The sequence below is a fragment of the Bactrocera latifrons genome, unplaced genomic scaffold, assembly GCF_001853355.1.
Source record: "Bactrocera latifrons isolate USDA-ARS-PBARC rearing strain unplaced genomic scaffold, ASM185335v1 scaffold_181, whole genome shotgun sequence".
Taxonomy (NCBI): Eukaryota; Metazoa; Arthropoda; class Insecta; order Diptera; family Tephritidae; genus Bactrocera; species Bactrocera latifrons.
In genome coordinates, this window is record NW_017535308.1 from 516,924 (window position 1) to 544,568 (window position 27,645).

The following is a 27,645-nucleotide window of genomic DNA, read 5'->3' on the forward strand; positions in this document are numbered from 1 at the left end:
TTGTTCACATAACGGTTGTTTGTAAGTCCTAAAACTAAAAGAGTCAGATATAGGGTTATATATACCAAAGTGATCCATCTAGATGTGTATAAGAGACAGCTATAATACTCTCTTTAGCAACTTTGTTGCGAGAGTATAAAAAGGTTATTGTTTATAGTAACAGCTAAACGTGTTAAATATTTGATCATTATTTGTATCATGAACGTTTCTATAACCACTGTGCGGTATGTGATAAAGTCCACCACTCCTCGGCAGACGCTCGTTGTGCACGTTGACTGCGTTGAAGTGAAGTATTTCTTTGTGAACAATGGGAAATTCATTAGGCGTAAAGGCACTTACCATAAAACACTAAGCCGGGCGGACCACAGCGCATGCCGGCGAATTTCACAACCCAATCCTTTTATTTCGTCAAACTGTCCCTTATATTATTTACTTTTTTTACATAGCAATTTTTTTTTTTTTTTTTTTTGTTTGTACCATTTTCACTTTGTGGTTATGTAGAAGTTTATAAGGTATTAATGCGTCGTCAGTGAAAACATCCCCCGGTAAATAGCACCCCCATACAAACGGTACTTAGCATATTACTCATGTACTCTTAAGTTTATATGAAAATGCGGTTGTCGGACATATGGTTGCGACATATGTACGATACACTAAACCAAATTTGCGTTAAAACTGTTTCTGGCATTCCGATTTGCTGGTGCAATTATTAAATGGCATCAATGATCGTATGCGTTATATATTATATATCTAAGTACCATTTGTATGTATATACAATAGTCTGCATAGATATGTATATGTACATATCTACGTGATTATATATATATACCCACATATATTGAGTTCTTCTCTTTCACTTGCCTGCGCAAACAAATTACTTTGGATTCGAATGTTTTGTCTTTTGGTTGAAGATTTGCTTCGACTACTTTCCGTTGGACCCAACGGTGTTTCCCATACACATTTATACATATTAGATTACCAAATGTCTCCCTTCCGCCTTTTTGTCTTTTGGATTTTTCAAGGTCTTCACATAACCTACAAAACGACGCTATGCACGATTAGTTTGGATATTGCGTTCAACAGTTATAGACGTGTGAACATAGAGTTCACTGACGCCGTAATTCGCGCCATCCTTCGTTAAAGTCAAATCCGCTAAAGAAACTTTCCGTGAGATTAATGGTGTTTTGGGGGATGGTACTCCATCACTTCGAACTGCGGAGAAAAAGATTCTACAATTCAGAGCGGGGGAAAACGATACCATGTAAGCCAGCCGGCGAAAGACCTGTGACGACGAATACCGATCAAATCATGGAAAATATCGAGTTAGACCGGCATGTAGCATCTCGTGACATCGCCCAAAAAATGGGAGTTAGTCACCAAAAAATTTTAAACCATATGCAGCAGGCTGGATACACAAAAAAACTTGATGTTTGGCTGCCGCATGATTTGACGCGAAAAATCCTCCTGGACCGAATCAACGCCTGCGATATGCTGCTGAAACGGAATTTTTGAAGCGGATGGTGACTGGCAACGAAAAATGAATCACATACAACAATATCAAGCGAAAACGGTCGTGGTTGAAGGCCGGTGAATCGTCCCAACCAGTGCCCAGGGGATTGGAAGGGAATCATGCACTATGAGCTGCTCCCATCTACTGCGAACAACTGGAGCGCTTGAAGCAGGCGATCGACCGGAAGCGTCCAGAATTGGCCAACAGGAAGGGAGCAGTGTTCCACCACACTGATGGGAGATTTTATCGCATCCACCATATAGCCCGGATATAGCGCAAATGTGATTACCTCAAATAAGAAGGGGGGGGGGGGCTTCCACGAGGGGGGTATTATGAAGTTGTCAAGGATTATCGAATTGAATATAGAGCAAAAAAGCGGAAGGGATATTTGACAATCGTAAATGTATTTGTACACTCTCTTATATTTATTTAAATTAAAAGTCTTACTATTTTTTGCCCTTAATAGTACTTTCATTTAAACCTTGCTTTTGGGAGGTACTTATTATTTATTATATTTATTATATTTAAATTGAAATGAATTGATTTCGATTTGTACCACACCCAACCAACAAATATGTACTTATTTATACAAAAACATAAAACCCGTTTGTCCTTCCTTATAACAGTTGAGGTGTTTTCGAGTCGCCACATCTTTACTCGCAGTATTTAGCGCGACTCAAATCAGCCAGTCCGGGAAATAACGGGGTATTGGTCACATAATTCTTCTAAGAACTCATCTTCAACTTTAGTTAAACTACAAGTCGATACTATTCCGCAGTAATATCTCAATTGTTTATAAAATTAATCCACCGAATTGAGGCATTTAAAGTCATTACCGCAATATTATATATTATAGGTAAATATATTCAATAATCAATATATACTTAGTTGTATATAACAAAACGAACGGAAAGTACGAACCCGTATTCCTATTCGTAATATTAAATTAATATTAGAATTAATTAATTGTGAACATTACATATTGTATTTCATATTAAAGTATGGTCACGGAGTTATAAATCATCCCAATTTTGTCTTTACAGCCTCCATTTGCCTTTAGCTCTTGCCACCAAACACAACACCATTACTCCGTCACTCCAACAAGGACATATTCTTCCACACACCACCACTCCCACAACCATAGCCACGCCAACAAACAAATATTCCCAGTGGATCTGCACAAAATGATGGATCGCATCCCATCATTATCGCTATCAGGCATATCGCTCGCGCATCCACTCTCGTTATCCACAACAGGACAGCAACTGCAAAACCATCTTAATTCCGCATCGGCGGTCACATCGTCAACTAGTACAGGTGGGCACCATCACCAGCACCATCATCATCATCACCATTTGGGTCAATTAGCCGCGGTTGTTCATCAACAGCAACAACAACAGTTGCAACAGCAACAGCAGCAACAACAACAGCATCATCACCAACAAGCCCATCTACAAGCACATCACAACAATCATCATCTAAGCCATCACCAGCTATCATTGAATTCGGCGTCCTCGACAAGCCACTCACCAACATCTAGCAACTCAGCGTCTGCATCGCTGCACCATCATCACACCTCACTATTGGCGTCACACTCGGGCATTCACACCTCTCCAACTTCGTTGTCACACCACCCACACAGCAGCAGCAGCAATAACCACTCCGCATCGTCAGCCGCGTCGCTTTTACTTCATCAGTCAGCCTCAGCTTCGTCGTCGGCTGGTTCAGCGGGATCAGGCAGCTCAGTGAGCTCAGGTGGTGGTTCTGTAGGAGTTTCAAGTTCGTCCGCACATCAGCTGCAACACCACAGCTCAGCAGCGTTGCATAGTCAGCATCAAAATTCGCTGCACCATACCACCCACCATCACGCGCACAGTCACTTAAACGCGCACGTAACCGCCGTTTCGTCACCCGCTAACGCAACGAATTCAGCCAGTACCGCATCTGTAATGGCCGCCGCCGCTGCACACCTGCACCACAATGCGCAGGCGACTTCGCCGATGACAAATCTACATCAAAACATGGGTGGCCTGATGAATAGTGGCAGCAGCGCCAGGTAATTACGCCATCCACATGCATTTGTATATATAGGTACTTATGTGTAAATCTACAAATGTCTATTCACTTGCACACAGATCACAGATACATATACACAAATTCGATTTCTCTTGATATTTGACGATGTGCAATAATTAGGATTTTCCCCATCTTAAGCGAGTGTTTTGGGCACCACTCTGAAATTGAGGACGTGCGCTTTGTCACATGAAGTAAAGAGAGAGGGGAGCATTGACCAGTCAGCCAAAAAAAAAACAAAAGAAACTCTATTTGATTTTCTTTACTCCTAAAATAACTTGTCAAAGTTTCGTATTTTTTTTCATACTCTAGCAACAAAGTTGCTAAGGAGAGTGTTATAGTATTGTTCACATAACGGTTGTTTGTAAGTCCTAAAACTAAAAGAGTCAGATATAGGGTTATATATACCAAAGTGATCAGGGTGGCGAGTAGAGTTGAAATCCGGATGTCTGTCTGTCCGTCCATCCGTCCGTTCGTGCAAGCTGTAACTTGAGTAAAAAATTGAGATATCATGATGAAACTTGGTACACGTATTTCTTGGCTCCATAAGAAGGTTAAGTTCGAAGATGGGCAAAATAGGCCACTGCCATGCCCACAAAATGGCGGAAACCGAAAACCTATAAAATGTCATAACTAAGCCATAAATAAAGATATTAAAATGAAGTTTGCCACAAAGGTTCGCATTACAGAGGGGTATATTTAAACGAAATTTGGCCCCGCCCCCTATTCAGTTTTTTATACATATATCGGAAACTACTATAGCTATGTCAACCAAACTCTACAGAGTTCTTTCATTCAGGCATTTCCACATAGAAAAAATGGACGAAATCGGATAATAACCACACCCACCTCCCATACAAAGGTTATGTTGAAAATCACTTAAAGTAAAACCGACTAACAAAAAACGTCAGAAACACTAAATTTTGGCGTCGCCCACTTATGGACCAAAAACCATATCTCAGCCTTTCTTACTTGTTTTTTTCTGGATTTAGACTGGCCTAACAGCTAAAGTATTTTAAGAGCAAATATTGTTCTCAAAATTTCGGTATGCTTGCGGCACCATTATTTTGGTTATTATCTGGTATGACGGGTCTATATCTTTGCAGAATAAATCGTCAAAGTTACATTTTTTTTTCGGGCTCTAGACTGACCTAGGCGCTTAGGTACTTTAAGAACATATCGGCACCTGAAATGCAAAATAACGTATCATCAAAAATTCGAAATTGAGTGTCTTATTGATTACGCTTCCCTACTTCAAAATACATACATACATATGTTCAACATTTTCAGGTTCTGCGGTCAGATATAAATCAGTTTTTTTTGTGTTTTGTGCCACTGCGAATTTCCGAAAATGTTGCTAAGTTATTTTGCATTTCAGGTAACGATATGTGGTTCTGAAATTTCGGTGGTTCTTGGGCCACTATTTTTCTAGATTTTGTAACTATCTGAGTAAGACGGGTTCTATGATATATTATACCATTTCTCTGCATGTGATCTGTTCTTAGAATTTATCATAAAACATATTCTAATTATTGTACACATTAATACACGTGTCGATTCCCCCTCTTAAAAATTTTTTTAATTGAGTTCAGCGCTGTTATACTTTAAAAGTCTAGAGTCTTACCCATATCTGCAAAGGGGCGACAATTATTGAAGAAAATTCGATATGTATGCTGTTAGTTTAAATAGGGATAAAACCTAGTACATTTTCGGGTTAAGTGAAGTTCAGCAAAGCACTTATTTTCTCCACCTCGCCTCTCTTCCCATAGCATATTCATCCATATACGGTATTTTAAAAACTTTGCTTGTAACTTTTTCACCTCTTACTTTTGCAGCGACGTCTTCTTTAGTTTAATGATACAAAATACAACGAAACGTCAAAACGAGGAACACATCAAAAGACCAATGAACGCATTCATGGTTTGGTCTCGACTCCAGCGACGAAAAATTGCACAGGATAATCCGAAAATGCATAACTCCGAAATATCGAAACGTTTAGGTAAGCACAATTATGATAATTAACAAATAATATTTGTAGAAAAATAGGCAAACAAAGAATTACAAATCATATCAGAAACATTATATAGATACATATATAGTATAACGTATAGTATGAGTGTGTGTACACAGTAAAATGAAGTACAGAGTAGCATTCAATTAAACGCCGTGTGTAGGGTTGAACATTTACAAATTATTTTTTTCAAAAGAATGCACAGAACGTATGGAACTCCTTTAAACAAAAAAAAAAATTGGATTTATTTCAACTCTCAACGGAAATAATACTGAAATGAATCTTTAGAAACGCAGTGGTAAAAGGGTTTCCCATGGTGATGGCAACATGAGCACAAGTCCAATTACGCATAAAAACAATGAATAAGGCGCAAAAACGTTCACTGGTCCAGTGCACTTAGAATGAAGTACTCATAACAATGAATTGAACGAAACAAATGAATTTCCCACACAAATGTGTGCTTATAAATACAAACAAGTGTATGAAATAAGATGGGTTATGAATATTAAGCTCATACGAGCCCATCGCAACTGCAACGGCTGCAGGAAAATTCTTTACGACTGGAGTTGCTTCAACTCTCAACTCGAAATCTGACCGCATGCCTTGGTACTCACAACCGCTGTTGACCTTTGCAAGCACCCTTAGTTGAGGCGGTCTATAGATTGACGTGATTACAAGCATGTTGCGCCATTGATACGAGCTCTGAGTCATTATGTTCATGTGTGAAGCTAATATTTCGGAAAGCTCTTGTATATATTGGGCGCGAGAAAATTAAAGCTGTGGGCATTTTTTTTTTAATACTTCACCTTATTGTTATTTTCGTTTTTAATTTGTATTATTGTATTGTTGATTTTTGAACTGCGAAGGTCGTATGGGGGTGTGGAAATATTTGGAAAAATGTATATATTAATGATTAGCTTTTTTTATTGACCCCGAAAGATTCTATGAAGGCGAAGGAAAATATATGTTATTGATATATTTATATATTCGGTACCTAGGACTTGAACAGTTTTTATTGGATTTAAAAAAAAAATTGAATATATGGTGGCACACACTAAAGACAATATTCGTGCAAAGTTTTATCCCGTTATTTTAAATGCTTCTTGATTTATGTACTGTAAACTGAACGAATCAAGTGATATTTAAAATTGTGCTATATGGAATGTGGGCGTGGTTGTTATCTGATTTTGCTTATTTTCACACTGTGATATTGGGTAGTAAGGGCAGTGCCACGTACTAAATTTTGTCGAAATTGGTTGGACGAGTCCCTAGATATGGGATTTCACCAAAAAGTGGACGGTGCCACGCCCATCATCCAATTTTCACACTGTCTCCCATAGGGCTCTCTAATATCATCTCGTTAGTAAAATTTTATGTCTCTGGCATATTTAGTTATTTATTTATCGCGCTTGTTGTAGTTTTTAACAGAGCCGTTATATGGGGCGTGAGCATGGTTACCTCCGATCTCATCCATTTGCACAGTGTCGGTAGAATTCGTAATCAGCAAATTTGGTTGTTGTAGCTTAAGTTGCTTAGGATGTACATATGTACGTTACACTTGTTAGAGGACGGAGCTACGCCCTCTTTTTCAAAAAGTTTTGTCCACAGATGCCTCTTTTTCAAAATCAAAGTTTTATATCTTAGTTTAGTGGTTAGTTACGACATTTTATGTGTTTTCGGTTAAAGGCGATTTGTGGGTGTGCCAGTGGTCCGATTAGGTCTATCTACGAACTCGAATTTTTTCGGTACAAAGGAATTTGTAAACCAAGTTTCAACGAGATATCTCATTTTTTACTCAAGTTACAGCTTTCAAGACGGACGGACAGACCGTCAACCGGATTTCAATTTTCATCGTTAAACCTATATCTATCTTGATTAGTAGTTAAACTGTAACTACTGGTTGCAAGAATATAAAAATAGATCATAGTGGGAAAATTCCAGTTCAATTGTTTGTTTGGTTCTTGGAAGTGTCTAGTTGTTGACCAGAAGCTTGCAGAAGTCTCGGTAGATACATACATAGGTCGAAACCAAAACGACAACGGGGTATGGAATTGATTTCAATCGGGTGAAATTAGGACCTTGTCAGCTCATCGGCTTTGCAGTTTTTGACGATTTCGCTGTGATCGCGCTCCTGAACAGGTCTAATACTGAAGAAGGTTGATGCTATTGTTACTGAAGTTCTTTGTCGAGCTTTGAACTAAAAGCCAGTCTGCTATCATAGAGAAGAATATTCTTCCTGTACTCCCTCTACGAGTCGTAGGGAACAGTTCTCTGCTTTAAAATCAGTTCTGATCCATTCACCAAAGCGGCTTTCTTTCAAGCTTCCCTTCAACAAGAGTTGATTGAAGAATTTTTTGTGCTATAGAGTTCAGTATTCGGACCTATTCTGTCCACGTTAAAACTAATATACCTGTGATCAGAGGATCTTCATCCTTTCCCGGGGAGGTTAGCGTTTATATATGAGCTACTCCTTACAGTGGTATTTACCTTCACGTCCCGACGTTCCTCCGCCAGAGTAGGTAGATTACTCGAAAACGCTGCCATTGCCATCCTCGTCGCCGCTAGGCAACCTCTTGGCCTACTCAAGAGCACTGCTATATCCCATTCAGACTTCTGAAGAGTCTGCGTGCGACCGCAGCGTGATTTTCTCTTTGCTGATATGCGGCGGTCCGACTTTAACTTTTTTTTTTTTGCCATTACCTGCTTTTTATTTGGACTTTTAAAGTTACCTGAAGCACCCGAACCTCCCATTCCGCATCGTCCCACAGCCTTACCTACATTTACCGTCAGCTGACATCTGCTCACTGGTTTACCATTCTTGGCTGGGGATAACGACGCTTTTTCCGCTGACTTTCGTGAAGGATTATTTTGTCGCCGCAGACATTGCCCCAAACGGGAATTCAGAGCTATTACCAATCTATCAAGGTTATTTCTTAAGAAGCCAAAGCGAGGGTTGACGGACACAATTATGGATCAATGCGTTCAGACCTAAACCGACCATATCATTTTAAGGGTGACCTGGTTTTAACGGACCGTTTCAGCCATGAAATCATAGTCAAGCCGATTGGGTGGTTTCTTTGGTTTGTGAAGACCGCAAGGTCACTTACAGTTACCCACGAGGCACCACACGGAGATGACCTACCTTACATTCCAATCCGTTAAACCCTGCTGAAAGTATCATATATTTCTACATACTGTTAAATGCGCTCTGTCTGTCGGACAGTAATGTTTTTAATTCTTGAATAAATGAAAATAAACCGATTTAAATATATATTGTATAAGGATTCTTTAAAAAAATACCTCTTACACTCTCAAATTGTTCTACTTGAGCTTAACTCTAATGGGGGTTATTTTTTTATGAAAATTTAATTTATATATAATTGGATTTGATTAAGTTTAAATCTTAAAATAGAGTTTTTAATTTTTATTAAGCTCTGTGTGTTATACTCACATATGAATTATTTTAAAGGTCTAGCTATGGGCCTGGCTGCCGCTTAACGAGTTGAAGTTTCGATAATAGCCATTACTAAATTCATTTGTAATAAATGTAGAAAACAATATTGTCTTCTTTAATGATCAGTAGCGCCGGAACATACTTCCTCCTAGTTACTAATAAGAACATACTTCAATCGATAAGAGTAAAAAGGAATGTTTGTACTGCTGTGATCAAAATGAAAGGTGAATTTGTCCATTTCATCTCCTTCAAAGTAATCTCCTCCCGCTGCAATACACTTGGAAAAATACTCTAAGGCTCTGATTCAGCTTTTATATCCTCAATTGAGTCAAAACGGTGTCCTCCTAGTAGTCACGTGAATTTGCTGAATAGCCAGAAGTTACACGAAGGTAAATCGGGCGAATGCATTGGTGGCGGTACGATATTAGTTGAAAATGTGGCGAAATGATCAGGAATAACCAATGCAGTAAGAGATGGTGCATTACCGCACTTCTTTGTTCCATAAGTTCAGACCTTGTAAAAAGCGAAGAATTCACTTTTAGAACCTCACAAAACGAGGCATATTTCAAATACTAATGAATATTTTGACGTGAATTAGCAGAGATGTCACTAACAGTACTACCAACTTACAAATACGAGTAATTATTTACCGATAAAATAAATAAAAATTCACCTTTCAATTTGATCACAGCAGTATATTGGTGCAAAGTAAGATTGGCACAATAGAATATTAATGTTACAATAATACCGCCCATATTTAGATACAATAATACCACACAAACCAGTAAAGTATATTGGATGTCAAGATGCCATGTCGTCAATGCATTAATGAGGATGATCCAAATCCCTTTCATTAAAGTAAAACCACAGAGCATATACTTCAAACTTGATGTTTAAACTGTTCCAATGCCCCGAAATATATATATGTACATATTGACTTTTATATGTGGTAGAAAATATATTTTTACATATTAAGCATGGTATTTTTTGCTTATCTCTGTTAGGACAGATCCAAGTTAGCTTCAAATAACTATGCTAATCTGCGCTTCACTTCTACAGTGCCTTACGTCTAAGGTAAATTTCATTCAAATTTATACACCTGTCAATGAATGTATGCGCTTAAAACCACAGAAATCTATTTAAATTAAGCTCGAGTATCGTTGCCAAAACTCACAAAACTTATCTATCTGTATTTTGACAACGCTTCGCTGGTGACAGTAGCGTTGGCGCAGACGAGCAACGATGACACCGCGAAGACGAAACCGATCGCTTAAGCGAAAACACTCGTTTGCATATTTAATAAAGTGCAAATGAAACAGTCAAAGGCGATGACTTGGCAAAGACACTGAGCCAAAGCTAAACAGTGAGCTGCTTAAGGCTTTGCGCCTATTGTTATGCTAAGATGTAGCATATTGTTACTGGGGAAGTTTGGACTGTGATTTGGGCGTTGCGCCCTTCGCGCAGTATGGATGAACGGCGAATGCCACGTGCCGTTCACACAGTATCGTTGATGTGTGTGATTGAAATTGAATTATTTTTGTCGAGCAAGTGGAGCGGTGGTTGGGAACTGCGTAGGCATGTGTGCGTATGCGCTGAAGCTGTGCGAGATTGTATATTGGCTGGCGTTGACACACGCCGTTTATTTTCAATTCTCTGCGAGACCTGCAACTTGAACCCAATGTCGATTGCGATGCAGGAGATTAGCTTTACGTAATCATTTAACTATGCAACTGGTTAAGTGGATGAGGGAGTATGCTTGATGAGTTGGCAGCTTTTGATTTTGTTGCCACTATAACATTAACTAATTCACCCACCCCTCTTAAATAAACAAACCACCATCCGTCCGCCCACCAGACAGTTGAGGGTCGAGTGATTTCAAATAGTTTATGTATTCGTGGTGTCATTGTTTGACAGCGCGTTAATGTCAGTTTTGACAACTCGCCGGCGGCGAATAATGCGGTGTGCTTGTGATGACACTCGTCTCTGGTGGTTTAGGTAATTATTAGATTTCATAGTGAGCGAGTTGCTATTGCAATCAGTGTTACATTTTGGTAGATATTTAAGGTGATTACTTTCGTTATAGGATTGTGCGCAATCGTGCAACTGTGGGTTGTGCTAATCCACCAAAAGCTCAAACAAAGCGACGGAACAAACCACATATCTCAGAAAAGCCGATTCGAAGAGTAGCAAAAGTGTCTATCTTTTTTAAATTTATAACTTGGAAGACCCTAATGTACTAAAAAAATTGTTTTAAGTAGTTGTTTACAAGCTGAGCGGAGGTAGCGCGGCAGACAAAACTATTTTCTTGTACAAACTAAAACTCTATTGGTGGTTCGAGAACTTGACGTAACAATATTTCAACAGCTGGCGATATCGGTGCAGTGATTCACCTATTATTATAACAGATATAGATATGTACATATGTCCGCCATATCATGTACTTACATATAAGCACAAATATTGCAAGTATATGCACATTATCGACAGCTCTAAATACAGTATTGGATATTTTAGTAAACGAGAGTGTTATAAGTATGCCTTCCCATTATGTATTCCCATATTCCATACTGGTAATCTAATGCCTCCAAGCACTTCTTTTTGTAACCGTTAACTCGAAATCATTGAAATACAGCAATTGCTCCAAAGTACTTTCCACTCATTTGAGCATTAAAAAGCATGCACGCCTCGCCAGATGAAAATGAACACGGATCCATTAGAGGCTTGTCTGAAAAACTTTGCAACAGAAAATTGGAAAAACAATGCAGATTAATTACGAATGAATTGTTGCGAAGTTGAGCAAAAGGAAACGCCTTTTTGAGAACACTTGCTCATTAGTCCATTACTTACTTGTGAGTCTGGAATACAATAAGAATACTAGAACAAAACAAAAAACAAATATTAATAATTTAAAAGCAGAACATATGTATATATGTACAAATGTATAGTAGATATGATTAAAATCATTTAATCAGTCAGATATACATTTCACACCAACCGATGTTTCCTTTTTTGGAAGCCACAAAATTTAATTTCCTAATCAGGCGATACAAAGGAATATTTCAATTATGATATTTTAAAAGAATTGACGAGCCTGATTCCCCAAAAATGCCTAACAAACATCCGTTTGAAATGTAACAACTTCAATTTAAAATATACAAACCGCTCGAGTACTATTTGTATGAGTTTTCAACTCTCCTGCCCAGCCCACAAACCCATTGCATAGTTGACGTGTGTTCTGCCTTTCACTTCACCCACTTCACTATACTTGCTCAATTCAATTTCGAGTTCGTTATTTCATTTCCGTAAAGTGAAAACAGGGAAAGGACAAACAATGACAAAGTACAATCGAAAGAATGGGAAACGCGCCCATTGTTAGACAGCGCAGTCGAAACAGTCGTTGCTCTATTATGTTGGCACCCAGTGTAAGCCGACAATAGAAAGAGACAACTAGAGCACGTGAGTGGTTGCCTCCGAAACATGTGAGGGGAGCGCTCGCATGCAGCCAGAATAGCAGGTTAGTGAGAGAATTGATATTTACAAAATTGAAAAGAAGTGAAAAAATAACAAAGGCATCACACTGAAACGTCGTCTGCGGCAGACAAGGAGCGAACGAAAAATATTTCAGTGCGTTTAATATTTCTGCTGTGAAAAATTGTCGTGGCATACTTTTAGGCGCATATGCTCGAACATATAGTGGATTACAACAACTCCGATTTGCGTATGAATGTATTTCGGTATGGTACGTGAACAAAATTTTTTTTTTAAATCATTCAATAACTCTACCGATTTCTAGAAGTTTACTTTTAGTGGCCAATTTTCTTGTGACTATTCGAGTATACCACATACTCTTCTAAGAATCTACTTTCGCACGCATGTACTTACATATATTCTCATACTTTGTATTCACAAACCAACTTTTTCGTGATTTTGGGTAAAAGCATTATGTCAATTGACAGTGGCCTAATATTTTCTGTCAGTTGCAGAGTGCATTTGTTTGCACTTATTGTTGTAGGCCATTGTCAAAATTGTGAAATAAGTAAAGCTGGTTTAAATGCGAAAAATGAAAGAGAGGGAGCAACAAGTAAATATGTTTGAATATATGTATGTACTTTATGAAAATGTGACTCTATTTCGTCTTGAAAATATTACAGGTAATCACTGTAAAAGCGAATTTTCCATTGGCATCCAACCCATTATACTTACGTAAATACTGTCATATGAGCCAGTATTTTATGAAATTCGGAAATTTTACGTAGATTCATTAGATATCTCTTGATCACTATATTGCAGTTAAAATTCATGATCCACCAGTCCTGAGATATTGTGTATTTTAATTTAACATTTGCATATGTAGACAGGATTTAGCTTGAAAATATGCTCTTAAGTTATGATAAATCTTATTTTAGGACAAGAGGACGTTTACCAAAAAGCAACAACTTGGGAAATATGTAACACACTAATTAAAAAGATCAACACTCAAAAAATTTCAAAATTGGTAAAAATTTCATTATTCTTACAATAACGATATTTTGTTCCTCCCGAAATTTTGTCTTATATATTATACAATATTCCTTAATGTACACTTTGTAACTTTAATATTCAGTACCAAAGCGTATTTTGTAGCTAAAAACTTTTAGCGAATTAAAACGTGTATAACGAACACATGCTCGTAAAAGCTATTAGAAGGCTGAGTACGAGTACGACCAGTGTCGTCAGATTAAATTGCAAAAGCAGTAATGGAAATATCAAAGTTGCACAGAATTGAGGTTGGGATATCTGCACTCTTGCATAAAAAAATTCTTTAAAAGTATTGGGAACAAATACCTATGCGAGTGAATTTTTTCGTACAGAGTTACTTATTTTCATAAGGTTACTGATACATACATATATGTAGGGGCGGATCCAGAGTATAATTTTGGGGAGGGAACTATATAATTTTGTCCAGTCCAGTTTGATCCAACTTAAAAGGAGAGTTCATATTTCAGTAATGGTCAAAACAATTTATAAATAAACCAGTAATGAAGAGCTAATTTCGGGTGTAATCGAACATTTTATACTCTTGCCAGAAGTATTGACCCGATTCAATCAATTGTTAGCATTCGTTTGCTACCGACGAACATGTCCACTAAGCTTCATTAAGATATCTGTAATTTCACTCAAGTGGCACCCTGCACGGACGAACGAACAGACAGTCACCTGGGTTTCAACTCATCTCATCCTGAACATTTATATATATAGATATGTATATAAGTTTTAGGTGATGCATACAACCGAGTGGTGAACAAAACTATTTTTCTCTGTAGCAAAATGTTGCAAGAAAACAAGAACATAAGCATCTGTTTAAAATTTAATAAAAGTGTATGTACTGTAATTATAATTTTGCGTAAAATGCCGAGAAAAAGTACAAACTGCAACACATACCCGAAGCATTCCACACATTGAACAATACTATATGATTTAAACGAGAACGATGAACCTTTCGGTGACGCTGTCTAACTACTGTTTAATGATTTCCAAAGGACTAGTTATTTCGCACATTCGCCGATGAATAAATGTTCAATGTTTGCTAATATAATTCTTATAGCGAAGTGTTAAAAATGTTAAATATGCGCTTAGAATTGAAAGCAAGCCCTCTGCACAAAATTTATCGATTATTATATAACGCTGATGAAAATGAAGCATTTCAAACTGAAAACTGATCAATTTATTCAACATTTCCTAAAGTGTTGGCTGTGGTTAATTTGTTCAAAAATTTCGAAACTTCCTATGAAAAAGGTGAATGGTGCAATATTTATTTTTTCAAATATGGCAACTCACGCAAGATGTTAATTATATCAAAGCTATGACACTTTCGGAAAGTGATGCTTGGAAAAGTTTCATCATGATAGGCGAAAATTGTCCAAAATTGCTAACAAGCCTTCGTATTCCAGAAACAAATATGAGTATCAAGTTAGACAAACTTCATAATCATCTAAATACATTTTTTGATAATTTACGATATTATACTGAGAAACAGGTAGAGCATTTCAAGCAAGAACTAAAAAATATGGAAGAAAGTCATCAAGGTTTTTGGGATTGTCCCAAGATGGCAGATTACTTCTGGCCCTAAAACAAATTGTCAACTGGTAAATTGTAAAAAGAAACTTTATAAAAGGCACTTTATATAAATATAAGTTATACGAGAGCAAATCTTACAAAATGATTGATGGATTCATAAATTGTGAGCTTCCATAAATCCAAACGATTTTGGGCAACAAAAGCACGGTAGGCCAGTGTAACATAACTTAATTATGTATATCTTAGCGGCACAAGGCGAGGCCTTTGTCTTCTAGCACACATACATTACAGTGCAAATTCCTTAACTCGCAATTTTATAAGTCGAAGTACTCCGTAACACGAACTCTTGAATTGGCCATGGAAGTCAAATTTCATTGACACGAGATTCTCTAAGTCGCATGTTTCGGGGAAATACCATATTTATGCCTTCATATGCTACTATTACAAATTACATTGAGGTGGGCAATGACATATGTTCAGCCGGATTTATAACAGATGACACTTTAAAACCGAATTTTTCAGACCCAACGAATATGACTCCTAATGCCATGGAAAATGATGAGGATTCTGAAGAAGAAACTATTCCACCTTCATCCAAAAAGATGTAAACATGTTTTATGTACATATACGAAAATCTTTATGCGAAGTGAATAAATAAATCGGTGTATAATTCTATATTTTACAGCTTCTATACTCGAAGTCTCTCTAAATCGAATTTTTTTGTGGAGTATTGTGATTCGAATTAGGGAATTCCAACTGTATATGTATATAAGTTGCTGTAGGTGACTTACAAAATCACTTGCAATAACGAGCTAAAGCCTGCATGTACGTAGAAAGCTATTAGAATATAGAACAATTGCTAACGAACCATTCAACCGTCAAAATAAACAAGGCAACGTGAACTGACGTAAATGAAAAGAATTTGATATAAAGAAATGCACAGAAGTAAAAGGAAAAACACCTGTCATTTGCACAGCAGGCGACTGACAGGCGCGACACAGCGCAATATCCCCGCCTATTCAAACCCCAGAAAACACCTCGAACATGTATAGGCCAAATCCCTCCCAAACCCACTTCTCTAAACGGAACAATTGATGGGTTAATATGTATATGTATACAGCGAGGCTTTAAGTGGGGGATGATACACACCTCCATACCCTGCACATACATGGAATAAAAGAGGCATAAACAATTTCAATGCGTATTCAATGAAAATACAATTCCAATTGCAAACATATCAATTGTTCAATGAGTTGCCCCGTGCCTTTGCTTCGGAAGTCTCTGGTGATTCAAACAGGACGAAGTTGGAAATAATGATCCAAGCTCTCACATTGTTTTGTACTTGTATTTTGCCTACATGCTCATAATCTCACAAACATCTTTGTTTATGCAATGCCTTTTCAACTGACGCGGCTCATTTGCCATACAACATCTCATTGATTAAGTCGATTCCATTATGTTGCATAAGTAGTCTTGAGTAGTCCGTCTTCAGGAAATAATATATAACACAACTTTATTCTCTTCTCATATTGTCATAAACTCAACAATAACAATCATATCAATTATGTGGCATAAAGGCCAATTTAGACTTATGCCGTTATTTGTTAATATTAAGAAAAATCAAACTCTTCATAAATATATATTAAGGACATGCTTCTTTGCATGTATGTAATAAGGTTATGTATCCCATCTGCTTTGGCTTGATTCATGCTATAACGGATACATCGCTCATTTAGCTAACCATGACGCCAAAAGCAGCGTTATTCATTTGCAGAAACTAACATTAAATTAGAATGGCCAGTAGATCCTTTTGTAGGTTGACAAAAACACGACTACGGAACAGCGACAGCGAAATTCCTTGCCTGCAAATGGCGCCTTGACCAGCTTCTTAAACAGTTTGAAGACGGCCACTGAAACATTTAATTTCAACGAAATTTAAATATTTTGATCAAACTGAAAATTCTGTAAAAATCTGGGCTGTAGGGCGGCCCCCAGCATGGTCTTCCTCAGCGACCTCTTCCCGGCCCTCCAAAACACCACTTCTTGCTAAATCAGCATCTGGGAAAGCCTGATTGATCATATCAAACGTCTCTGTCACAGATTTACCGAGTTTCGCACAGAATTTAATCGCGCGTACCTCTGCTCTAACAAACGCTGCATTTTCTGTTTGCAACACGTCGCGCGAAATTGTTTGTCCTAACTCTTTAGGTGCCCTTTACCGAATGCAGCCGCACGCTCCTAAGTACAGACGCGGCGGAAGGAAATCAGTCCTATTACTTTCCGTACAAACCCTGTGTACCAGAGTTCTTTTATATTTCTGTTGGTAAAATAGATTGGCTTTGTTATAGCTTTCAATAATTGTGCAGTTCAAATATTGTCGTCGGTAAAATTTGAAGTTGAACTTCTCTGCTGCCGTGAGGTCGTGCGTTTGTCTAATTAACTGTGACCCTAAGAACAAGTGTATTTTATTATTTGACAGCTGTTGCGTGCGGTCTGCCGTCTTCAATGTATTTAATGCATGTTTCTTAGTCTCGTACGTTGATTTGTTTGTCAGTTGCTTTCCATCCTACGTCGTGTCTTACTCAATTGTTGTTTTCTTCTACAAGGTGCATTCCAAAGTAAACAAATCTATTACTGTTCACGGTAAGGTGGTTATCGGGTTATGTGGTTATTAGATTAAAAATAACCTCTATGATCCGTGAACATCCCATATTGTATGGTTATATGCTTATTTTTACACAAACAGCTGTTCATTGTTTACATTTTAAGTTCAATGAAATGTCTACTTATAAAATGCCTAAACAAAGTTTAAGAAGCAACATAATTGAATTTAAAATAAGTTCTGCTATTCAGGAAATGKACTTTATTGAAGGTATGTGCTTATTAAATAATCCAAATTTTAAGAGTTCAAAAGATTCTTTGTATAAAATTTGCAGACATCTTGCGCCCTGAACAGTGTCACAATGCAATTGTAAACAAAAAACAGCTTTTAATAGCAGAAATTCCAATTAGATAATATAAATGGAAATGCCATTCGCTTAATTTTATTTATTTTTTGTGCTGCCATTTAGTAAAACTMMMACGACTTTCTAACACTGGAAATAAGCAAACAACCACATAATCTGTAAACAAGGGTCTGGGTTGGTCAAAGTTGGTTATTTTGTCATACCGCATTTTGTTGTTGTTTACTTAATCACATAACCACATAACCCGATAACCACCTTATCGTGAACAGCCTATATATGTATGTCGACTGGTGCGTTAGAATCTGTTAACTTCATCGATTGTCCAGTGAATTTCATGGCATTTCATCGATATGAAGTAAAGTTATTGCGTTTTAAGTGTCAGTATGTTTGTGTCATCGGTGCGGAAATGAGCTTCGAACAAAGAACCAACCTTGAATTTTGTTTTAAAATTGGTAAAACTTTTATCGAAACATTTCAATAGATGAAACAAGTTTACGGCGATGATTGCCTCCTCTTAGCAGAGTGCACGAGTGGTTTCAATGTTTTCAAAGTGGTCGTGAGGACATAAATGACGATTAACATGTGGTCCGATCAAAATCCGTGATCACCGGAAATTCCATCGAAACTGTGCGTGAATTCATCAAAATCAGCCGAATTTCATAGAAATGGGATTGAACATCTTCAAAACATCGATTTACCGCAATTTTTTTTTTTTTTTTTTTTTTTTGTATTGAAACGTAACAAGATATGGTTTTACATTTCATTCGAAATGCAACTAGTGACAAATGTACTAACAAGCAATATTTTTCATAACTTATAAGGTAAAACAATAAAGCTCTATTAAGAAGCTTTTTCAAAATTAGACTTTGTATTAAAAACTAAATATTATAATATTTGTTATTTGCTTAGAAGGTCATGGAACGTTGTTCTTTTCAATCTGCGCATGCTATTTCTAGCCTCTCCTAGTTGTCGGGCTTCAGCGTTTACGTGGTTTTGCAACCTTGTGGCATGTTTCGATGCCGTTTCGCGAATGACTTCCCGAACCATGTTTATGTGAAGATCACGATGTAGATCTGAGTTCCATATGTACCACGGGGCATTTACAATTGTTCGTAGAACTTTATTTTGGAATCTTTGCACCATTTCAATGTATAAAGGTGCAGCACATCCCCATAGCTGAATTCCGTATGTCCAAATGGGCTTTAACGTTTGGTTGTAAACTAAAATTTTATTTGAGGTTGTTAAGGGTGATTTCTTGCCGATTAACCAATTTATTTTGTTGTATTTTAGTTTTAGTTCTGCAACTTTTCTTTGAATGTGCTCCTTCCACTTTAACTTTGCATCCAGCGTCAAACCAAGATATTTCGCTGAGGTGGAGTACGGAATCACTTCATTCCCAATATATAAGGGTATATACGTATCAGTTTTGTTAGTGAAGTTTGTATGTATAGACTTCAACTCGTTGAGAGTAATATTCCATTTTTCTGTCCATTCTACAATTAGGTTGATTGAAGACTGCATTCTGTTCGACGACTCTACTACATTTTTACCAGTAGTAATGATGCAGGTATCATCTGCAAATGTGGCGATTGTGCTGTTTGGCGGCATAGGCATATCACTAGTGAACAAAATGTATAAGAGTGGTCCCAGGACGCTTCCTTGGGGTACACCTGTTTTTATTGGCTGTAACATAGTATATGATTGTCCCTGCTTGATTCTGAAGTAGCGGTTGCTCAGAGGCAAGTAGCTCAGCTAAATGCCGTGGGAAGAGAAGTCTTAATTTATGAAGCAAGCCATGGTGTCATACTCTATCAAACGCTTGAGATACATCAAGAAAAACAGCTGTGCAAATTTACTTTTTTTCCATCGCATCCTCAATTATATCTGTTATTCGATGAACGTGATCGATTGTAGAATGTTGCGATCTAAATCCAAATTGATGAATTGGTATAAGGTCCTTTTCTTCAATTATGTTCTGAAGTCTTTTTATAATTACAACTTCAAGTAGCTTGGACAAAATAGGCAACAGTGAGATTTACCGCAATTTGATCGCACATTTGGGCTTACGAAAGGTGTGTGCACGGTTTGCTCCGCACAAATTGACAGACGACCAAAAATCGCTCAGAATCCAACATTCGAAGGATATCATTTTCTTTACAATATTTTGACAGGTGACGAAACGTGGTGTTTCCAATATGATCCCGAATCGAAACGCCAGGGTGCTGAATGGAAGGCACCGCTCGAGCCGAAACCCAAAAAGTCGCGCATGGGGAAGTCAAGAGTGAAGACAATGCGGATTTGTTTTTATGATGCTAAGGGTATTGTCCACAAAGAATTTGTTCCACCTGGCCAAAAAGCGTTAATGCGGCACTCTACCTTGGAGTTTTAAAGCGTTTGGTGCGCCGTATTCGGTGCGAATATCGCGAAGATAAAATTTGGCGATTGTTAACCAAAAAACCCCGAGGGGTTTCCTCTGTAGTCATAAAGCTTTTATATTTCATAATTCTGCATACAACTTTTGGTTTTAAGAAAATATGTACATGTTGCTTAAATTATTCCTCTTTTAAAGCCAGTTCTTAAAAACATAATATTTATAATCTATTAAAAATATTTCTTAAATACACGCTTTAAGACTTGTTTTAGTGTTAATATGAGTTTCGGGACTTAAAATTCCCAACGCTCTAAATAATTACTACTGTATATCGGAAATTGATTATATTTTACGAACGTCACTAAACTCGATAAAGCAATAATATTATTCTCATGAAGCTCGCTCAGAACTTAATGTAAGCATTCTTAATTATGTTGCTATATACATTTGTATATATATTTATTTGCATGTGTATATACTTATATATACTATGTGTATATGTACATATGCAAGTGATATACATACGTATAAAATGTATTGAATGGTGCTGCCAACGTGATTTTCCTTATTGTCAATGTGACAGACGGTTTCCTTTCAATTCTAGACTTTGTGCACCGGCTCGTCTGATTGACGCTATCAGTTTTTGTAAAATCTGTTTTGCAACAAAGCCAACCGCCTTGAATGGTAGCTTATTAATCGTAACAACAGTATCAAAAATGAATGAAAATGACAAAACACTCGAGTATTATGTGACAACAAAAACGACGAACACAAAACACAAAAAGCCAAAAAGTCAGAAACGCAGTGCAGCACTAGCGTGCGAGACTCGTATAAAAGTGGAAGTGGTGGCTTACAAACGGCATTCAAAACAGACATTTTTCAAAACTAAAGTACCGAAACAATCAAATGTTGCCACATTTCATAATAAACCCCAAAGAGCAACAAAACACAAAAATATATTGCAAAAGTGAAATGTTAAACTTTTGCACTTGAAAAGTTTTCTGAATCGGCTTTTTTAGTTTTTGTTGTATTGGCGTTGCTGTGTGTTGCAGTTGCCGTGTTTGCAATTTGCTTCCACATTTTGTTTGCTTTTTTGCATTTATTTTATTTTCATTTGTTAATTTTCTTTTCACAAGTATTAAAGTAGCAGTGGCAGCCGTCAGCTCATTATTAAATTTTAAAAAGCAGCTACAAAGGCAGATACAATAACAACAATGACGGAAACGAAAAACGAAGAGTGGCTGACAAAGGCCGACGCATACTCAACAAAAAATGGCGGCGCGAATTTCCCTTTTTGCTCCGGAAGCCACGCGTTTGTCCCCCGAGACGAAGACCATAGAACAAATAAAATTTACAAAAAAATATGAAGTGTGCTTCGGAGCCCTTTACTTCTCATTATGCACCAGTTTAGTCCCTCTCACGCCCCAAGCCACGACACATTGCTCATTTATTGTAAAGCAATGGCAACTGTCATTAATTACTGTCTGAAAATTTTTATTTTTTTATTTAATTCTATTGAAATTGAAACAAAAGTTAAGTAAAATGTTCGTTTCAATTTGTTTGAATTTAAATGAGCGAGGTATGCGGTTATTATTATTCAACACTGCCTTGCTGTTTTCTATTTTTTGTATTTTTTTTTTTTTTTTTGTACGATTGGCAACAGTAGCCCGTAGAAGCAGCTTACTATTAAAGTCAAAGTTTATATTATAAGAAAAATTTAAAGATCTCACTCGCATTCTTAAAGATAATTAATCTCATATATTGAAAAAAATTTTTAGTGGGTTAGGGGTAGTCAGAGGCGCGAAAAAATTAGAACTTTCAGTATTTTTATACCCTGAACAGGGTACATTAAGTTTGTCACGAAGTTTTTAACACCCAGAAAGAAGCGTCGGGGACCCTACAAAGTATATATAAATGATCAGTATGTCGAGCTGAGTCGATTTAGCCATGTCCGTCTGTCTGTCTGTCTGTCTGTATATATTCGATCTAGTCCCTTAGTTTTCAAGATATCGCTTTGAAATTTTGCAACGTCATTTTCTCTTCAAGAAGCTGCTCATTGGTCGTAACTACCGATATCAGACCACCATAACATATAGCTGCCATACATACTGAACGATCGGAATCAAGTTCTTGTATGGACAACTTTCACATTTGACAAGATATATTCACGAAATTTGGTATATATTATTTTCTAAGGCAACAACGTAATCTCGAAAAAAGTTGTTCAGAACGGATTACTAAGCTTCCACGCAAACTAAACACATAGTTAATAACAGAAATACACCTGAGAAGGGTATTTAGCTTCGGTGCCACCGAAGTTAACGTTTTTTCTTGTTTTTTTTTTTTTTTGCTATTAAATCCTGTTAGTTTGCAAAAGTAGTGATATGACATTATTATAGGATGTGTTGACTTGAAGTCACGTTAATTTGAAAACAAAAAAATTAATTTCCAAAGTTATAGTTGTTTGTGTTGACCCAGTTCCAAAAAGAGGTACTTGCGGTGACAACCATAAGTCCTTGGATATTCATCTAAAATCAATCGGATCAAAAAAAAAATTAGTTTTATAAATATATAATCCTGGGCCGGATCAAATGATTTTTTTTTTACAAAAATTAACAAAATGGCGGCCTCAGGAATTTTTTTTCTAAATTTTTGGGAAAAAATCAACAGTTAATTGGTCTTAAAAAATTTCGAAGAAAATAAATCCTTCGTTCAGGCTCGAGTTTATTACGTATTCTAAAGACTGTATAAATTTCATTAAAATCTGGTGAGCAGTTTTCGGGTTACAGTTGTCACCAGTTCAAAAAACATAGTTTTGAGAAACTCGCGTTTAAAGTTTCACACTAGCGCTTTGAAGTGTCCGAGGTCTCTTTGTAATTTGTCAAATAACTCAAAAACTAACTATCGGATCAACGTGAAATTTTCAGAGAATATTTCTAAGATATTACAATTTTTATTTTTAAGATAACGAAAAAGCAAAAAAAATTTTTTGAAAATTCTGACTACACCTAACCACTTAAAGGGTTACATGGGTTCCACAGTTTCAAAAAATCGAAAATTTTTTTGTCCTATTAAATTTTATAACATCCTAGAATATTGTCCTAAATTTTTAAGTTGATCCGACTAATAGTTTCGGAGATACAACCTTGAAAAGGTGGACGCTCGAGGTCAGGTATAGGCTGAGGGCGCAGTAGGTAAAACTTTAGATTTCTCGCGAACCACTTAACCGTTGTTTTCCTTCGTCCAATACCTAGTTTATTGTCTTTACTAAAACACGTATTTTTTTATTATTATTTGAGATGATCCTGAAAGAAGTTCTGCTGACAACGCGGATGCAGCTTTTTTCCGAGGGACTGCCGGAAATGGCGTCGTAATAACTGCCATTTTGATATTTTCTTTTGAAAATTTTACAAAATGTTTATTAAATATGAGTATTTTAAATAAAAAAAATTTCATTAAAATATTTTATTTCTTATATGTAAAAAAAATTATTGAAAAAAGGCCGTTCTTTGCCCAAGGAAACCCATGAGACGTTACATACAGTTAGAATTTTCAAAAATACGATTTTTTTATTTTCTTAATTTACATATATTTAAGAAAACACACAGAAATTTTCATATCGTTCCGGTTTTCGGAGCTACACGCAATTTTGAAAAGGTGTTTCAGAGTGCTTGGAAGTACAAGGCCGGACTTTATACCATATGCGGGTTTTTCTCAAAACGGCATTCAGGGAGCAACATTACTCGAAAATGGCTAAACCGATTAAGCTGAAATTTTAACGGAACTGATTTTTTCTTACCGATAGATATTTTTTTATAAACAATTTAAGACCGAAATTTTAGTCAAAAATCGATTTTTTGCAGCCTTTTTATCAAAAAATTTTATTTTGCTCATTTCTTCGATTAATTACTACATTTTATATTACTTTTTAATTTCTGAGGATCCAGTTCAGAGATATAGTGGTCACCGCAAAATGTATTTTTTGAGAAAAGCTCCTGGAGATCAGCTGTTCCTTTCCAAATAATTATTTTACTAATACTAAGTATTACAATACATTTGAAAGATATCAAACTCAATAAATTTAAAAGTATTCTTTAAAAAAATTTCTGCCATATTCGCTTCTTCGTGCAGAATACTAGTCGATTAAAAATGTTGGTGTTTGCACTTGCTACCACAAAAGGATACATAAAGAAAATGTATATCAATATTTATATAAATTGCTTGATTTGGTTTTTTAGAGTATTTAAAGTATAGAAATATAAAAAACGAAACGATTTTTTAAATATTTCTTTATATGCAGTCATTTCTGACCGCAGATGAAATTACTGGAAAACATGCCGTACTGTCGAATAATACAGCAATCCAGAGCACTTTTGCCAATTGCTCTTATTCCATTTCGGAAATAAAAATTCCAATATATTTTTTGTCCCCTGATAAAATATACCTGAAATACATATTCAGTTTAGCCCTTAACAACACGTGAAAAAAGTGTTCTTATTAAATAACAATGCAATCAATTAGGCAATAATTGCGTATATTGCACCTGTACACCATATATGCTATGTACCAACTTACACAAGTATATAGTATTGATTTGCGAATATCTAATAGAATAATTTCCACTTTACCGCACACAGACATATGTATATATTCCATATTCATCGTACATGGCACGACGATTGTGTGGCTGTCACATGCAATAATGGCTAACGCCAATTATGTTGGTAATGTAGTGTATGTATGTATATGACGTGGCCAGACAAATCGGTCTTACAATTGTAACAGTCATAACTGATTATAGGAGGATGTCAAGATGCATTTATGTATATTATCAAATGTACCAGGCTAGAAAGGAACAACAAAAGATAATTTATATCAAGACAAATACAATTTCCTCCATTCAGAAGTCACTCATACTGCTGCCCTTCTCTTATAAAGTAATACCTATACATGTATACATATACGTATATATGCACACTTCACTAAGAAACATAATGACCCTTTAAGGCGGCAAGGACGAGAAGAATGAAAGCAGGACAAAGTCGCAAAATGCGCAATTCCAGTTTTGACACCTTCATATTCCGAGAAAACACTTACGCATATACTCTATTTGCACACCTACATATATCGACATATACATATTTCTGTTTTTGAAGAAGATTATACTTACATATGTATATAACAATACTATCAACAAAGAACAGTCATAATGTATATGTAGACCTGTCAACAGAACAAGACGTTAACAAAACTGCCAAAAACAAGCGCACAACAAAAGCCTTTACAAAGCACCAGAATGTGTACGTTACACACATAAACTCCATGTGGTTGAATGGGGATTACGGTAGTGAACTTCTTGATCGGCACTCAAACTCATAACTGGCCTTATAATTGATGTGAAAAATAAATAGAAGACATCGAATGGTTACACGATGCTCAATGCACCAATTTTAATACAATGCACTTACCACACATAATGTTTGGACACATGGCGGCTCCCTATGCAAACGAGGTCGGTGTATCAGACAAAAACCGGCCTCAATATTGGACAACTACTGCAACCTGTATCCAGAAGTGTAAACTCGAACACAGTTAGAAGCAATGGCAATAGACACATATTTACATAAACGAAAAAGTTAGTTTTAGCACAGCTTAACGACCAAATAATACCGATACGTCAAACATAACAACCAAGATCCTAGCAAACGTTCTGCTACACCGAGTATGTGTACATAGCCATGTCCATATGTGAGATAGCAAATGCACTTAACACTCCAGATACACCTTAAGCACCGCTGGCAAAGTTGCACAAGTACTTACATACATACATGTATGTATATACTATTATACCATTAGTCCAGCCAAGTGGCAAAGAATGCTGCTGAACATACCTCCATTTGCAGACAAATTTGAACAGTAGCATTCATTTACTCTAACCACAATGTCAATATCACCATTGTGACTGGATCATTCACAGTTACACGTCAACTTTTCATACACATCCACAATTCGTGCCAATACCGAGTTCACAATTTTGTGCCACGGTCCGGGAGTTTCTTTAAATGACCAGCCAGAGCCAGAGAAAAGTTAGGCAGCTACTTTTACATTTTTCCTTTCGGTTGTGGCTTCATCTTTTGTTAGTTTTGTGGGCTTATTCGTGTGGATAAGCTGAATCAATATAGCACTCGTAACTTCTATGCTTACAACACAATGACCGAGATGAATTGTGTGTGTCGTAAGAATATAAGTAGCTACTTATTATGTTATTCGAAGCAATACTAAAATACATTAAATAAGAATGTTCTAAATGCTTTGCCGAGACTCAGCAATTAACCCGGATTTACTAATTGGATGTATGCACTTTTCTTCCGATAAGCACTTTCCTATGTGAAACTCACCTGCTTGTCTCCAAAAGTTGCATTTAAAATATTCTTCTTCTTTTATTTACTGCTAATAGTTTCTATCAACACAATTTATCGACTGCAGGGGGATTATATTCATCTAATTACGTCCAATGCGTCCTCTCTAGATATCTTGTCAATATCTTGCTAATAAAATTCTAAAATAAGATATGTTATATCTCTTTTGAATGGATCATATAGCTCAGTCAAATGAACATACGCCACAGTGCGAATATGGGCAAAATCGGGCTTCAATCACGCCTACTTCCCATATAACGCCATTTTAATTTCCATTTGATTCTTTCACTTTCCAACGTACAAATCAAAAATTAATTTCTATGTGGTGTAAAAAATTGCGCAAATTTGCTTATAAAGTATGCCACCTTATGACCTACAATTTCCCAAATACAAACAAAACTTTTCCGGGCCCCAAATACCGGAAATGTGGACTCCAGTATATATTATTGACTTTTAGCCGAAAATATTGGGCATGTGTAGGATATACTTCTTCTTCTTGATTGGCGTAGTCACCCCTTACGCGATTATAGCCGAGTGTACAACAGCGCGCCAGCCGTTTCTTCTTTTCGCTACGTGGCGCCAATTAGATATTCCAAGTGAAGCCATTTCCTCTCCACTTGGCCCTTCCATATAGCAGGACGGGAGTTATGAGTGACTTATAGAGTTTTGTTTTTGTTCGTCGAGAGATCACTTTGCTTCTCAATTGCCTACTCAGTCCGAAGTAGCACCTGTTGGCAAGAGTTATCCTGCGTTGGATTTCTAGGCTGACATTGTTGGTGGTGTT

At 36.7% G+C, this 27,645-nt stretch overlaps 1 protein-coding gene across 6 annotated transcripts in view; it reads left to right on the forward strand.

Moving 5' to 3' along the window:
- Positions 1-27,645, forward strand: part of LOC108967263 (transcription factor mef2A) — a 140,946-nt gene that overhangs the window by 92,711 nt on the left and 20,590 nt on the right. For 5 of the 6 annotated variants that reach the window (XM_018930568.1, XM_018930564.1, XM_018930569.1 and 2 more), the window contains 2 exons: positions 2,554-3,566; positions 5,419-5,582. In XM_018930568.1, the coding sequence (XP_018786113.1) occupies positions 2,695-3,566; positions 5,419-5,582 (1,036 nt within the window). In that variant the 5' untranslated portion in view covers positions 2,554-2,694. Of the gene's footprint in view, positions 1-2,136; positions 2,367-2,553; positions 3,567-5,418; positions 5,583-27,645 lie in introns of all 6 variants that reach the window. The other variant, XM_018930565.1, reaches the window with a different exon arrangement.